The sequence below is a fragment of the Barbus barbus genome (genome assembly GCF_936440315.1).
Source record: "Barbus barbus genome assembly, chromosome: 39".
Taxonomy (NCBI): Eukaryota; Metazoa; Chordata; class Actinopteri; order Cypriniformes; family Cyprinidae; genus Barbus; species Barbus barbus.
In genome coordinates this window covers 25,580,454-25,598,014 of record NC_136717.1, presented here as the reverse complement: position 1 = coordinate 25,598,014, position 17,561 = coordinate 25,580,454, and the positions used below count along the sequence as shown (strand labels likewise).

Genomic DNA, 17,561 nt, shown 5'->3' with positions numbered 1-17,561 from the left:
CCCCGCGCGCACCCCCGATCAGCCTCCAGCAGTTCAGCTTCACGATCTGGTCGCCGAAAGCCTCCGCGTTTCATCCGTTTCCCGTCGCTTAAACCCGGCCAGACCGCGCGTAGACGAGCGGAATAGATGGCTGCGATGACTTCTGACGGTTCCGAGCAAGAGTCGCCGAACCCGAGCGAACAAAACGGCGACGGGAGCGAGTCGGGCCTGCGTGCCGCCGATCCGGAACCGGCCGTTAAGATGGACGCAGCGGACACCGACGAGAAGCCCAACGGATGCCAGTCTACGGAGCAAAAAACGGAGGAAGCCACGCGGGGAGACGGCGGCAACGACGAGGACGGCGAGACCGAAGCGGAGCCGGAGAAAGAGCCGCAGAAGAGCCCCGGCGGCGCGGAAGAGCGGATGAAGGGAGAACAAAGGGAGGAGGAAAGCGCGGAGAAAAACAGCTTTAACGGCGGAATGAAGAGGCGAGCGAGTCTGGAGGTGATGAGCTCATCCTCGGATGGAGAGCCGCTCAGCCGCATGGATTCAGAGGACAGGTGTGTGCGCAACCGATCATCGGTTTAACCGATATATTACCGATATATTCAGCTTAATCTGTCGTTTAAAGTGCTAGTTCACCCAAAAACAAAAATATAGTCATTAATTGCTCACAGTCATTAACACCTTGACCCTAGACCACAAAACCAGTCATAAGAGTCAGTTTTATGAAATTGCGATTCATGCATCGTCTGAATAAATAAGCTTTCCGTTGATGTGTGGTTTAGGATAGGACCATATTTAGCTGAGATACAACTATTTGAAAATCTGGAGTCTGAGTGTGCAACAAAAAAATCTGAGAATTGTTTTTAAAGTCGTCCAAATGAAGTTCTTCGCAATGCATATTACTAATCAAAAATTCAGTTTTGATATATTTATGGTAGGAAATTTCTTTATGGAACACGAACTTTACTTAATATGCTAATAATGATTGTTGGCATAAAAGGAAAATGGATAATTTTGACCCATACAGTGTATTGTAGGCTATTGCTACAAATATACATGTGCTACTGATGACTGGTTTTGTGCTCCAGGGTCACAAATTAAGATATTTTTGATGAAATCTGAGAGCTCTCTTACCCTGCATAGACATCAATGCAACTGAAATGTTCCCAGACCCGGAAACATAGTAAAGACATCGGTAAAACTGCCCATGTGACATCAGTGGCTCAAGCTATGAGAATACTTTTTGTGCGCAAAGACAACAAAAATAATTTATACAACAATTCTTCTCCCCGAGTTACCGTCTTTCGCCATTTTGTAGAGTACCATGTGTGCGCTTTTCCCAGAGCGTAATCAATGGCTGCGTGCAAGAGCTCTACAATGCTGCCTTCGGAGGCAGGAAGGCATCAAGGCACGTCTGAATCCTTCACTTCCTGTCTCCGGAGGTACCTTCTTCTGATCAAATTTTGAAGGCAGCATAGATGTATCCTTCGCTGCCTTTGATATCCCACAATCCTGTGCGTTCCATTCCGTGACGGTTGAGCTAAAAAATAAAGATGTCGTTTGCGTTTGGTGGTCAGTTTGTGTGTAAATGTATATTTCTGACTAACTTTTTGCACTTTTGATGTTGTTTTTAGTGAGAAATTAGTATTATAGTAATTCAATATTCATTTAGTTATCACCAAAACTCATTTTATTTTGTTATTGATCATTAAACCGTTACGCTGCCTCAGAAGCCTGTCCGAAATCAGTTTCATGAGGTGCCTTCGTGCAAAAATGCTGCCTGCAAAGTCATGACCTCATAAGTCAGCCAAAGTAATCAGCATTGTTTACGTTCAGGAGAAAACGCACACGTGCTGAACGTAAACAACGCTGATTACGCACGCGTCGTGGTTCTCTCCTAAATGGCGGAGAATAATTGCTGAATAATTTTTACTTTGTCATTTAGCAGATGCTTTTATCCAAAGCGACTTACAAATAAGAAAAAGTACCTAAAACGAAAAGTTAACACTCTGTAAATACTCTATACACACCCATTTAAGAAAATACAGAAATTAAATAAAATTGACAAATGCATACAACAACATTTCATAATTTTAGTCATTTAATTTTTTTTTTTGCGCACAAAGTATTCTTGTAGCTTTGCAAAATTGAAGTTGATCCACTGATGTCACATGGGCAGTTTTACCGATGTCCTTACTATGTTTCTGGGTCTGGGAACATTTCAGTTGCGTTGCTGTCTATGCAGGGTCAGAGAGCTCTCAGATTTCATCAAAAATATGAAATAATAATAATAGCAGAAATAACAAGTTAGAAAGGAGTTGAGAAATGATCTAAACTACACATTACATAGGTTGCTTCACCTGTAAATACAGTTGTTGTTTTCTTTAGAAACACTAAACGGTGCCATTTATCTGCAGACTTGATAAAGTGGCATGAGCTCTGGTGTCAAAATGCTAATTGGTTTTGCAAGTCACTTATTAGACACAAAAATAGTGTATAAATCATAAAAAAGCAATGTTTAGCAATCTTTTTTTTTCATTTCTGTTAATGTTATTTGTATAGTTATCTAAATGGTTGCAAATATAAGCTACATTTCTCACTTGACACGGTTTAATTAAACATTAAGTTACTTCACATGCTGTTTTCTTTAGAAACTCATCAATTGTGTCAAAAAACAGTTTGTATTGGTAATGAAATAACATAAGTATATTTTTAGTATTTACATTTACAATACAACAAGCCCAGATGTATTTTTTTAACTATATTTCTGAGTCTAATTTGAACTGTCTTGCCCTTTTGTCACTTTAGTAACTAATTAATCCAGAGTATTTCTGTATCATAAAACTCATTTAAATGTCTGTCACAGAAACACAAGGAGGTGTTAGTCAGAATGACGATCACATTCATTGTATGAAAGACAGTTCCAGTGAAAGTGAGATTCAGGCACAGTCACCATTCAAGTCATTTCAGAACTTAAAGAATCATTTCTCCATCAGGGTGAAGCACAGACAGCAGTTATTGGCCCGAGAAGGCCTGTTTTTGTCTTATCAAGACAAGCGCTTTGCTTTAAACTGCTTTTACGTCATCCGGCACACGTGGACCATGAGACCTTTTGCCTCTTTCCAGATCTCCGGGGTAATGTGGGTGCGGTTGTGTGTGTGTTTTATGGCACTTTCTGCTAAGGCGCTGGATATCATCTGCCTTTATCATGCCAGGGAGGCTCTTTTATTATTTGTCTTACTCTAAAGGCACGAGAAAATGGATTCCTCGTCGTCCATCGTGCTGTAGACGGCCAGGCTCGCAGCACATGGGAAATCTCCATAGACTATCTGCAGGCACGGTGGAACGAATCCACGGTGAACACAATGTATCAGGTCAGCCCAGGGGTGGAGGCAAGATAAAGAGGGAATGTGTGTGTGCGGGTGGGAATCCCTCCTCTGTGCCAAACGTGCTGCTTTGTGGAGCTTTCGCTGGGAATAAAGCTCTTAAAATCCGAGCGGAGGCCCTGAGCCCTGCTGTTTGGGCAGCTGGAAGGGTTGAATGTAACTTGTGCGGGACGTCTGGGAGAGTATGACCCAAACCACACGACAACTGGCAGATAAGACAAGACGTGCTTTTAAAGTGTAGCACAGGTCTCATTTGGAAATGTTCCACAAGCAGTCTAGGTTATTCATCAGAAATTTGTATTAAAGGTTCACCCAAATATGATAATTCCATCATTTACTCACCCTCAAATTATTCCAAATCTGGATGGGTTTCTTTGCTCTTTTGAACACACAAGATTTTGGTGACCAAAGAGTTGATGGTAGCCATTGATCTCCATAGTATGGGAAAAAAGTACTATGGAAGTCAATAGTGACCATTAACTGTTCAACAGAAGAAACTCATACAAGTTTGGAACAACATGAAGGTGACTAAATGACAATGTTTTATTTTTGGGTGAACTATTCCTTTTAAGTGGCAATATTTGCCCACTTGCATCTTTAGGTATGATTTTCTTTGGCTTTATTCTCAACCAGTGACTAATGTAAACACATCTGATTGGTTGTTGCATCAATGCACTCAACATGTGCACTTGGTTATAATGCTGCAAAAACAAAGAAATCTTTGATTCGATGTGAGCAGGTCTAAATGTAATGACGCAGTCGACACCATTCAATTTCACCTTAATCACAACAGTCGTAATAAATTTAGTTTAATTGTTCGCAGACATTTGTAGTCTCCTATTATTAAATATTTGTTCATTTTGGTGGCATTTATGCCTGAAGCCACTATTTAATTTTCAGCCCTGATCACAAATCATTTTGATAATTTGTTAAATTCTCAATTATAATATTGATTTTGCATAAAAGTGCTATTTAACATACTGTTTCAGACCCTTGGAGCACAAAAGGAGATTTTAGGTGAAGTTGCACTGTTCTTTGTGGACTGGGTCATATAATGAGCTTTGCATGAGGAACAGACCTAAATTGTATGTTGTTATTATAATATAAAAATGATCAGGTTTGATGTCCGTGCCAGTACACCAGGTGTGCCAGCTTGAATATGTGAAAGTGCAAATGAGTTTTGAGAGATTCTGTGCAGGGGAACTCCGCTGGATGGGACGTTTGAGTAAAAGCAGGTGTTAATTGTTTGCTCGTCCTCTTCAGACAGTTTTGAAATGAACTCTCTCACATAGATTTGTAATGTCTGACGGCTTCTGCACGTCAGCCTAAAGAATTAAAAGACCCACATGTGTTGAGGTTTTAACCCACTTTGTTGTCTGTCAGATGAGTACCGTGACCGGCTGCTTCTGCTTTTCAGAAAAAAAAAACTGGTGCTAATATCTGTCAGATGTCAGACGCTCAAATACAACTATTTAGTGACCCAATGAATGCATGTCTGAAATTAATGCATTTCACGTTAATATTTATTTTTAATGGAGATGAACAAGTTAAGCATTACTGTCGTTCATACTTGTGGAAATTGATTCGAGTAAGTCCCTGATGCAAAATATTGAACTTTAGTCCATGCACCATTTATGTGCATTCCTCAGATAATGTAAAAATCCAGCTGGAGGATTTTCATCAAAAAAATCACTGATGTACCTGTGGGTTTTGCAGCTGTAAACACTTTATCACTTCGTCAGTAGTCAGACTGGCAGTTGGAGTTTGTCTCTGTGATTTACCCAGCATCCTGTTCTCTGGCACATCCTGGGATTTAGCGTCAGTTGTGGGCAGTGAAGTCTGAAAGGAACCAACAGATGGAAGTGTGTGCGAGCCCCCCCTCTCCCCTCAGGAGCCATTCAGTCACATTCACTGGAGTTCATGGTGTTTTACTGCGGCAGTTTACCACTGTCCTCTCCCACACTGCACAGCTGCATGCTCAAAACATCACTATTACAGCATTTGTGTGCCACGGTTAGGCGGTCGCCCTGCTGCACTGCCCTCATTTACCGTACACAAAGACTCATGGTTGTTAACGTGGGAGCTACATTGCAGGATTTACCCAAAAAAAGTCAAGATAAATTTTCTGTGTTAGTCGTTCTACTCAATCAGTCAACTCCTCATTTGCTTTTTTGTGTTGTACTGCTTATCAGTGCCACAACCTGTCATTTTCAATCTCATTATGTCCATTTTTTTATCAGGAGTTTTGTGCATGTAGATTATATTTTAGTGAGATTAAATCCATTAAACATTGTTAAAGGGCATTAAAACATTTACACCTAAAGAAATTACTAATAGTACTTTTGAGATAGAAACATCAGTGTAAACTCCGAGATTACAAAACATAAGCACACATTGGTCCACCTCTAAACTTAATAGATTTCTGAATGGAATTTGGTTGTCTTTTGTATAAAGTCATTGTTTCTGTGTGTTTCAGTATCAGCAGCACTCTCATGGACATGGAGAGCATCGCATCCAGCGGTCGTTCAACCCCAGCTATGATGAACGGCCACGGAGGGGTGTCTTCTTCCTCCTCCACTAAGGGCCCATCTTACCCCTGCTGCTGGGATCAGTGCCACATGCTGTTCAACACCAGCCCAGACCTGGCCGAACACATCCGCGGCGTGCACGTGGACGGACAGCGCGGCGGGGTCAGTATGTGTGTGTGCATGCTCGTTTTATGCCCCAAAAAGCATTTAAGCCCTGTTAAATGTGGCCCTGCATTAGAAGCAAACACATTTTTGAAGCAAAGCATTTTACAAAAAGATGTTTGAAATGCCCAGATGCTTTTTGAGACGTGTATAGAGTGAAATTCTTGCATTGCTCACTGTTTGCACGCAGGTTTTCGTGTGTCTTTGGAAAGGCTGTAAGGTGTATAACACACCGTCCACCAGTCAGAGCTGGCTGCAGAGACACATGCTGTCACACAGTGGAGACAAACCATTTAAGGTCGGCCTCATGGCGCACCCACACACACACACACACACATGCAAACAATTTATTTCATTTTTGTATTTTTTAGTTTCTATTTTATTTAATTGTAATCAGTAAAAAAAAAAAACTTTTTTAATTAGTTTTTTTGTAGTTTCTATTTTATTTCATTCTATTTTATTCAATTTAAATTACTTAAATCTTAAAAAAAAAAAAAAAACAAGCTTTTAAAATTATTGCAAAGTAAAAGTACTTAACCTTCAAACCTCAAGATCTTATAACTATTTCAGGCTTAAATTGTTTAAACTTGCAGCTTGTTAAACTGTTTTAAATATTCAGACTAGGCTGTCTAGTCGATTTAAGTTTTGTATTTTAGTAAAATGTTATTATTAGATTTTTCTTTTAACAGGTTCTTTCATGCAATTCTGAAGCACAACTTTAAATTGTCTTACATGTTTTACATGGTCAGTCTCACACATTAGGCCACACGTCACCAAAATATCTAAATGGGGGGGGGGGGGTATATGTTCATTTAGATTTTTTGACATTAATAATAAATTAGAATTTTAAGGAAAAAAAAAAATCACATTTCTCTTCTCATTTGTTTGATTTTGAGGTGAAATCATGTTCTTGACATTTTGTATAATGCATTGTATTAGTTCATACTGTTATACAAGTGTAACCTTGCATACGGCCGCATTTGTGTTCATGAGGGAACTTTGTCATTAGGGCTACAAAATGAAAACCCTGTCCACAAAACTCATCCTGTAATTCCAACCCAGCGTTGCTAAGAGTTCATGTGAGTTGTTTTTTTATTTGCTGTAATTGCTCTGACCAATGTCTGTCTCTGTGAAGTGTGTGGTGGGTGGTTGCAATGCCACCTTCGCCTCCCAGGGGGGGCTAGCGCGCCACGTACCGACTCACTTCAGCTCCCAGAATTCCTCCAAACTCTCAAGCCAAACCAAGGTGAAGGAAGAGTCGCCTTCCAAAGCGGGCATCAACAAACGGAGGAAGCTCAAGTACAAACGGCGGCGGACATTGCGTAAGTGCCAGTATAACTTCAATCCTTGTTTAATCCCGCTCTCTAACTCCATTCTGTTTCTTCCCACCAGCACGACCTCACGACTTTTTTGATGCTCAGACCATGGATGCAATCCGTCATCGCGCCATCTGCCTCAATCTAGCCACTCATATTGAGAGCCAAGGCAAAGGCCACAGTGTTGTGTTTCACAGTACGGTGGGTAGTACCAACACTTAATCATGCTACTATATTAGCTACTAGCATGATACTCATACTGTTTCTGTGTAGAATACCTAAATTTAGTGATTCGTTATTGATCAAGCCACCAAATATTAATATAATGAGGTCACGTGACAAAATCATGGCATACTAAACTTTATTGCATACTGAGTACTGTTTCAAATACTTGTTTGTTTGTAGTAGAAACGGTAAGGAGTATCCTAATGCTTGTATATTGATTTATTTTCCCAATCTGTGACTTCCTCAGTGTATTGTTTTATAGAAGAAAAATAGTAATGCTTAGTATGCAGTGCACTATTATTCCATTCCAATCGCAGCCCATGTCGTTAGTTTCTGTTCTGAATTAGTTTCTTTTTATATGCTATACCATCTTATCAGCACATTCACTTTCCATAATCCTTTCTAAGGAACTCGGAGCTGAAGTCAGACTTGCTTGGGCTCTCACGGTCCAGTTAGTCTGGGCCGCTGCTCCCCCGTGTCTTTAATTAAACAGTTAATGAGCTGCCGCCAGCGCACAGGCCCTCGTCTTTACAGCCACAGTCACAGCCTCACCTTCTGCTCCCATAACCCCATGAAAACCGTCCAATTTAACAAGCAAACACACAGCCAGTATGTAGCATGGAATAAACCCATAAACAAGATCTTATGCATTTCTTCTCATTGTGTGTAATTGAGCAGGTGATCGCCAGGCGGAAGGAGGATTCTGGGAAAGTGAAGGTGCTGCTTCATTGGATGCCGGAGGACATGTGAGTATATGAAAGCGCTCTGCTCACCTCAGAGCCCTGTGCTAAATGTCGGCCGTTTACACGAGTCACGGGCCACACGAGGGCGGCCTTATGCACTGATGCTTCAAAACACACACACACAGACACACACGTACGTATGACCTGAAATGCGTGACAGACTGATGGTTCTGGGGCTCCTTAAGTCACATTAACTGCCTCAAAAACGTATACAGACTGATGTGTAGCTGGCTGTGTAGATATTATTAATCCCAAAGGAGAAGTTTAGCATTCCTCCCTGAAGCTTGTCTGTGTCCTGCTGTGCAGAGAGATACAGATGAGCGCTGTGCAAAAAGCATACGGTGTACTATGCAGTATGTACATTTTCTTTGATTAATTTAAATATAATTTAATATTTTTTTTGTATATAATTTTACATTTAATTAAAATAAAAATTATTTTAATTAAATGTAAAACAAATTTATTAATAATTTAGTTATAATTTAATATATTATATAAAATGTGAAACAGTATGCAACACAATGACTGCGTCTGAAATCACAATCTTTTGTACTTTAAAATTAGTACGTACTTTGACCGTTAAGTTCTATATAGTTATGAGTATTATTGTAATATGACCTACCAGCTTTAGTTGGCATCGCTTCACTGCCATTCATACATTTCTTTTGGCCTCATGGTATAATAAAGTGCCCATCATATGCACATTTCTGAATTTCTGTGAAAAAAAAAAAAAAAAAAAAGTAGGTCATCTGGCTACTTTTTGCTTACTGTTTTATGAATACTGTGAATTTGGACATACTTTCACATGTTTTCCGCCTACTGTGTGTAAGGAAGTATGCTTATTTGAAAAATATTACTCTACATTTATTAAATGACCTTTATTTAATTGGTGTCGAGTTCTCATCCCATTATTAACTGATTGTTATGCATCGAGTCGTTTTATATAAAAACATTGCCGTTCTGATCAAATAATGAGCCCCAGAGGGAATTGTGGTTGATGCTGCTTCTGTTTCATTCATCACACTTGAAATAGAAGGTCAGTGCATTGTGGGATACAGTATCTGACCCAGTGTGCTCTTTATACAAGACATTTTGGCCAGCCAAGTGTTGGTCATTGGGGAATTTTAATGCTTACAGAAACTTTCTTATCTTAGATAATGTGCCAACATGTCGTTTCTTCCCATTTTCACACACGTTATTATTGTCTCCCTTCTTCCTGTCTCACTAAATCCATTTTTTCTTTCTCTTATGTTGTCTTCAGTCTTTTTTCCCCTCTTCATGAATCTTTTTTTCAGTTTAAACTCCATTTCTTCTATGTTCAGAGGTGCATCAGATCCACCGGAACACTCCGATTCAGATCAATTCCCAGTTCTGCGTGGTAAATGTCCACATTAATGTCAGATTTAATGGATTGGAGAGCCTGTGTGAAACACCACCCACCTGGAAACAAACTCGCTTTCCATTGAAGTTTGTCCAAGATAAATACCTTTTAAAGGGTATCCACTCGCTCTCAACATTTCCATGGCTTAGACAAGAGGCCTTTGAACACCCGTAACCGTTCTCAAGTTTCCACTCTAATTTGGCCATTTTTGTGTGTAAATGCAGTGAATTACGAGCTGCTTACTTTAATCTTGATGTGCAATTTAAACTGGTTTTAAATCCTAAACGACTTATGTTTAATGAGCCCCACTGCTAATATTGAATTTACTGCAGCTAAAATGGTCCGTGTTGTGATAATTGATACACTTGCATACCTGTATGCTCGTGCACAGCTTCGCACGGGACTGTGTGCATGGGCTCGCTGCTATTCCGAGTCGGGCATCAATCTGAGCCGGAGGAATGTTTGTCAGTTCAGCGATAACGCTGAAGAAGTTGCCATCTCAGAAGTTTAAAATGGATTTCTGGGTCACCGCAACAAGCCTGAGCCAAACAAGGCTCCTCTGTGGAGGGGGAAAAAAGGAAAACATTTTTAATAATCTCATTGTGGAATGCATGTTGGAGGAGAGGGTGGAATGAAGGGCTGTGTGTCTCTGTGTTATCCGGCAAATGCTAATATTTATACATAGTGTATATTTTAAAGCTATGATTGGAATTAGGAACGTGCATACTGCTTACATATACTGTATGCACACTAGTATATTTTTCTAAGTACTGTACTTGATCAAAAGGTTGCTGGTGTAACTTTAAGCAGTTCGATAGATTAGTAAGTCAAGATGGTGTTAATATGATAATCATGGATAATATGCATCATGTTTTAATTACATTTCTGGGACATCCTATGCAATGTGTCCTGGTTGTATACTGCACGTTTAGACGTGCAGTTTGTTGAGTGCATTGCATTATACAAACTATGCAGTATATTCTGGTCGTTTAAGATTCAATATCCCACAATATATTGCTCTATATACTGCAAAATCTGGGCACCTGATGTCGAATCTCGTATCGCATGGAGAAGGACAAATCAATATTTTGTCCCACCACTAGTATGTAGTGAGTGCTGGTTGAACAGGGCACATGTAGTATGTTGTACAACCCCAAATCAGAAAAAGTTGGGACGGTATGTTAAATTAAAATCAAACTGAAAACAGTACTTTGTTAAATTATCTTTGACCTGTATTACATTGAAAACAATACAACAGCACATTATTTAAGGTGTTCCTCATGAATTTAGTTTTTTTCAAAATAATCACGTATTCCAATTTTGGTTCTTGCAACACATTTCAAAAAAAGTTGGAACAGTAAAGCATTTACCACTTTGTAATGTTGCCATTCTTTTTCACAACACTTAAAAGACGTTTAGGGACTGAAGACACCAAGTGATGAAGTGTTTCATGAGTAATTTTGTCCCATTCTTCCTGCAAACAAGTCTTAAGGTGGGCAACAGTACGGGGTCTTCGTTGTCGCATTTTGCACTTCAAAATGCGCCACACATTCTCTGTTGGAGACAGGTCGGGACTGCAGGCAGGCCAGTCAAGTACCCGTATCCTCTTCCTCCGCAGCCAGGACTTTGTAATGTGTGCAGAATGTGGTTTTGCGTTGTCTTGTTGAAATATGCATGGGCGTCCCTGGAAAAGATGTCTTCTTGAAGGCAGCATATTGTGCTCCAAAATCTCTATGTACATTTCAGCATTAATGGTGCCATCACAGAAGTGAAGGTTACCTTTGCCAAGGGCACTGACACAACCCCATACCATGACAGACCCTGGCTTTTGGACTTGTTGCTGGTAACAGTGTGGATGATCCTTTTCTTCTTTGGTCTGGGTCACACGGCGTCCATTTCTCCCAAAAAATAACTGAAATACTGATTCATCTGCCCACAGTACACGTTTCCACTGTGTGATGGTCCATCCCAGATGCCTGCGAGCCCAGAGAAGTTGACGGCGCTTCTGGACACTGTTAACATAGGGCTTCCTTTTGGCACAGTACAGTTTTAACTGGCATTTGTGGATGTAACTACGTATTGTGGTACTTGACAAAGGTTTGCCAAAGTAGTCCTGAGCCCATGTGGTGATATCGCTTATAGATGAATGACGATTCTTGATGCAGTGTCGCCTGAGGGATCGGAGATCAAGGTTGTTCAGCTTAGGCTTGCTCCCTTGTCCTTTACGCACTGAAATTCCTCCAGATTCCTTGAATCTTTTAATTATGTTATGCACTGTTGAAGGTAAAATATCCAAATCTCTTCCTATCTTTCTTTGAGGACCATTGTTTTTAAACATTTCAATAATTTTCTCACGTATTTGTTGGCAAACTGACGATCCTCGGCCCATCTTTGCTCCTAAAGGACTAGACCTTTCTTGGATGCTGCTTTTGTACCAAATCATAATTACAATCACCTGTTGACATCACCTGTTTCAAATCACATCATTATTTAACCAATTTACCTGATTACTAGCCCTAAATTGCTCCTGTCCCAACCTTTTTTGGAATGTGTTGCAGGTGTATGACAGGAAAGGATGTATATTTACAAATGAAATGAAGTTGACCAGACAAAACATGAAATTTTGTGTTCATATTGTCTGCAATGAAATACAAGTCAAAGTAAATTTAGAAATCACTACTTTTTTTATTTGCGTTTTTCATATTGTCCCAACTTTTTCTGATTTGGGGTTGTATGAATTGCTACATCCCACAATACGTGTGTGCACTAGTTGTATACTGCACATTTTGTTAAATGTTGTATGTTGAGTGCATTGGATCCTAATATAGGATGTAGTATCCTATGTAGTGTGTTCTATTACTGTAGGATATTGGATCCCGAAAATGATGTGCCCAGTATACTACAAAATACAAGACATTGTTTATATAGTGTTGTATACTGCACATTTTGATATTTAGTATGTTGAGTGCATTGCATTATACTATAGGATGTAGTATCCTATGTAGTATGATTGTGTAGAATATGCATACTACAAAATAGAGGACATTGTATTTTGCATGTGTTGTATACTACTCATTTTGACACATTTAGTATGTTGAGTGCATTGCATTATACAGTAGGATATAGTATTCTATACAGTATTCTTTGCTTTGGTTGTGTAGGATCATGTACTAGATCATGCAACGCAGTGTGCTCTGCTTACTACAAAATATGGGATGTCATACAAAGTATACTATGTCACGTACTGCTCATTTTGACGTGCTTTGCATTATAGGATATAGTATCCTATGCAGTGTGCTCTGGCTGTGTACTATGCTATATCCCAAAATGCAGTGTGCTTGGTGTACTACATAGTATATTCATATTTCGACATACAGAACATCATTTATAGTGTACTATGCTGTATACTGCTTATTTTGACAGTTACTAGTATGTTAAGGCCATTGCATTATACTGTAGTATGTGTAGTACCCATACAGTGTACTACAAAATCTGGGACACTGGGATAGGTGTACTACAAAAGCTGGGACATTGAGTCTAGTATATTCACATTTTGACATACAGAACATTTGCATACTATGTACAAAATGCATACTGTATGCTACTTCATTGCTGAATATGTTCTGTCAAAAAATGGCCCATTTTAAATGTTTCTTTGTCTTTCTGATGTGCCAGACTTCCAGATGCCTGGGTCAGCGAGACCGACCGTCCCCAGCTGAAAACCAAAGTGGTCCACCTCTCCCAGCTTCCTCAGGACACGGCGGTTCTGTTGGACCCCAACATCTACAGGTGATCTACATTAGCAGCTCACTCAGACTTTACCCGTACTGTTAAGAGCGAAGGAGCCGGCGACTTTTATGCATTCGGGCCACAAAAGCAACTGAAGACACTTTATGAATTTCTCCAGCAGATGGCGCTGGCGTCACTGCATCCAGAACCCAAACATGCGCTCCCAAACTCATGTGGGTGGAGATCAATAACCTTCGATCTAAGACTACGTTAATTAACCAAAGCTGACGATAGTATCGGCCCGAGTCACAGATAGACTAAACTCACCTTTGACTTTCTCCCACAGACGTACACCAGGATTCCAGAATTGTTTCCCTTGTTAGAGCTGCTATTAATCGATCGTAATACATAATTTCTTTGTTTATTGGCCTGCAGTAGGAGTTTGTTTACCCAGACTCTCGCACTGGCGTGGAATGTGATGCATTCTGAGTATGTAGTCAAGGCGAAGGCTTTGTGGGCGGAAGCGCATGTATTCATGCATGTTAATGACAGCATGGATGTCTTCAGCTCCCCACGCGGCGCTAAATAACAGGACAGATGCCCGTCATCTTCAGGACTCTGGCGTGCTCTGATGAGCATCTTTATGCATCGTTTTGCCATACAGAAATGCAATTGGAAATTATGTGGTTGTACTTTGTGTGTGTGTGTGTGTGCGTCGTACTAAAGCAGGTTCTGCTTGTTTTCAGGATGTTTTTCTAGAAGACTGGGTGGGGAGGGCAGCTTCTGTCAGCGCCTGCTGACGAACCCAAACCGAAGTGGACGCGCGGATCTTTTGAGACGGGACTTCTTTTCCCTCTGCTTTTTTTTTTTTTTTTTACTTTCTCCTTTTTTTTTCTTTTTAGTGTTCCAAGTCTGCCAAAGCATGCAGTGAATTTTTAATATGTTTTTATCCCTTGAAGAGGAAAAGAAAGGCACAAAATTGTGAACTCTGTCGGTGCTGGATGTGTTGTACACCACGGTTTTGATTTTCCTTCCCTGCTTCCTCATCTCTGCTGATTATCTTATGCTTTTTTCATCGAGAAAGTGCCCATGTAAATATTCCAGGAGAATTGTAATATATTTTTGTACTGTGGAAATTTTACTGTACTGTAGATAGATGTAATAAGCCACAAGCTGACAGAAAACATAATTGTACAGAATGTGATAGTTAATAGTTTTGGATGATGTGAATGCTTCCATAGACATTTTTTGCGTGTTTTTCCTAGGTTTTATTTTTTTATTTTTTGAACACGCGCACAGACTCTTATAACTGCTGCTCCACCTACTGATGACGATGATGGGATGTTATCATCCTCCGTCTGCGCCATTTGTGTGTTCTGCTCAAGCCAAGGAGTGTATAGACGTCTCAACATAATGGTGCTAAAGCTAACACTAGCACATAGGAGAACTATAGGATCAATAATGATGGTGTTTCTTAGATCATGTACTTAATAATAATCCCTTGTTCCCCATACTTATAGATCATGCTTCTGTCTTTGTAGTAAAGTTGAAATGATAAGTTTTTTTGTTTGTTTGTTTTTGGTTGCTTGTTTGTTTGAGTCTTCAGGTTTGCAGCTAATGCTGATTCTAGCCCATATAAACCTTGTGTTTCTCACACAGGACTGTTGTTTATTAGCAGTGAGGAGACCAGGGCCATCTGGGAGTCGTTTTATTGGGGCAGATTTGCAAGCGTTGACGCGAACGCCGTCTGCCAGGACCTGTCCGCACACATGCCCTCCCAATATGACTTGCTGGTTTAGTCGACACCTGACCGTATGTTTTTGCCTTTATTCTCTCATTCTCACCATGTCGCACTCGGTTTGGGATTTCAATCATGCTACATTAGCTCACATCTTCATTCAGGGTTTCTGCAGGTCTTAAAAGTTGTCCTTCCACAAATTAAGGCCTTAAAAGATGTATTATTTAAGATCTTAGATATTTTTGTTTTCCAAAATGAATATCTAAACATCCTTGAGTCACAATAAATTTACCTGAGATGCAAAATGATATTATAATTTTTTGGAGAAAAAGCACAAAATGAACAGTTTTTGCTTAAAGCAACAACAAATATCTGCCAAAAATAGTTTTCCACTTTGAGTTAAGTAAACTATTCTGAGTCCATTGGCAGATATTTGTTTCTAATCATAAATTTAAAATGAATTAAATAATGAAATGTAGGTCTTTGAAAGATTTTCAAATCTTGAAATATTGCTAATCAACTTATTGTGACATTTGGATCGAGACGTCCCATTTTGGTGTGCACATCAAATTAAATATACATATTTATGTCTAATTTTTACATATGAAATGCACAAAGTGTCTAAACTTTTTTGTGAAAATAAAATGTCAAAATAAGGGCGTAATAATGTTCCGCCATACAGATATATTTATTCAGCCTAACGGGTATATTTATATTTTATTTATAAATGAAACACACTTATTCTGACCTGAACTTATTAAAATATATACAAGAAAAAGTTATACCAAATTTTTTTTTAATGTTTTAAATGATTAAATGCTGACAGATGGGTCAGATTTTGGGGGGCTGAAATAGTATTATAATATCATCTAATGATTATTTTTATAAATATGCATGACAAGATTTTTTGATAAACTATCGTTACACTAAATGACATTTAAGTGGGTGTCTTCTGTAAATTATGCCAAAAATGTATGATAGTTATTTTCTATAAATTAAATTAAACGGGACACATTGTAATGTATGAGAAAAATTAAAGCTGTATTAAACTTTGTAGAGAACATGGTGTTCTCTTCATATTTTAAAATCTTAAATTTAGCTTCATAAGACCTGCAGAAACCTTGTTATTAGTGTGGAGTTTATTATAAGAGCTACAGTGTTGTTTCGTGCACAAGCGCATTGGATTCATGCTGCATTTTTTGGTGTTCATGTAACGGTGTCGTAGTCCGCTTTCACCTTCAATATAATCAAACGTGTAGTTTGTATTTGGGTCTGTGTTTGACTTTCCAAATGAGTTTTTATAGTCTAACGTACCACTGAGTAACAAGCGTGTCTTAATTGCAAGTAATGCACAACAGCTGCGGTCTGTCAGAGCGCGTACAATGGGACTGTTTGTCCTAAAGAAACTATATAATCAGAGCTGCACATGACTCCTGTGCTTTAGTTTATTTATTTATTCTTCAGGAGAAAATGCAGCCTGCCCTAACTGTGCTAAACCACCAAGAGAATAAAGGTGAGATCTTAAATAAATAAAAGAAATGGTGCTAAAGGAAATGTGTGTTATGTCTGCACCAAGTGCAAGTGAATTTCAAAAATAAAGTTTCTAGGGTTTTGCTGTATTGGGCTGTTTGGTCTTTGGGGGTAATTAACCTGTTGCAGGAAGTAAAAAAATAAATAAAAATGTTTGCTTTTCAAAATGACGATTCATTTTCATCGAAGACCAAAAACTGCAAGTTTCAATAAATTACTTCATGCAATAATTAATACAAGGCTGTGGTGGCCATCATCTCTTGCAGAATGCTTTTTTTCTTATTTAAAGATAAAAACTAGTTTTAAGCTGCTATTTTGGTGTCACAGTTTGGTAAAAGGTAGGGGAGTTTAGTTTGAAATACTATAGTTTGTATTCATTTTTATTTTATTTCTCTGCATATTTCAGAATATAGCACATTAAGTCTATACTGAATCAACATATTTACCCCGTTAACACGCATGACTTTATTACATTTTTTTTTTTCTTTCATTTTTGTACATTTTTAACAACTGCTCCAATCCGTAGCCTGCATCCATTCCTCTGCAAAGTGGGCTGTAAATGGGTAAGGTGCGCACCAATGTTTTTAAGTTTAATGTGCACACATCACAATCTAGTTATCTGCATTAAAAATAATGTCTGTAGGAACTCAGATTTCCTGAAGGCATGTTTTAACCGCTGATGACTCGGTATGCAATGCTGAATATAAAAGGTGCTTCTAAACAGAAGTTTTGGGCTTATTTTTAGCATTAGTTTGTTTGGATTGGACTGTTATGACATTTGCAGTTGCTTTGAAGTTTTAAATGTTATTGTGTTTGTAAGATTCAAAGAATACTTTCA

The 17,561-nt window shown here is 39.0% G+C and overlaps 1 protein-coding gene across 2 annotated transcripts; it reads left to right on the top strand.

Moving 5' to 3' along the window:
* LOC306858811 (zinc finger protein AEBP2-like) lies at positions 1 to 16,886 on the top strand (the record flags this gene model as incomplete). 2 transcript variants are annotated; one of them, XM_079399554.1, is made up of 8 exons in its annotated part: positions 1 to 539; positions 5,848 to 6,061; positions 6,252 to 6,359; positions 7,197 to 7,383; positions 7,454 to 7,578; positions 8,281 to 8,348; positions 13,402 to 13,515; positions 14,202 to 16,886. In XM_079399554.1, the coding sequence occupies exons 1-8, from the start codon at positions 127 to 129 to the stop codon at positions 14,212 to 14,214; spliced, it is 1,242 nt and encodes a 413-aa protein (XP_079255680.1). In that variant the 5' UTR covers positions 1 to 126. The 2 variants fall into 2 exon arrangements, with proteins under 2 accessions (XP_079255680.1, XP_079255681.1); XM_079399555.1 differs by lacking the exon at positions 14,202 to 16,886 and having other exon boundaries at positions 4 to 539; positions 13,402 to 13,519.
* Between the last annotated feature and the right edge of the window lie 675 nt (positions 16,887 to 17,561).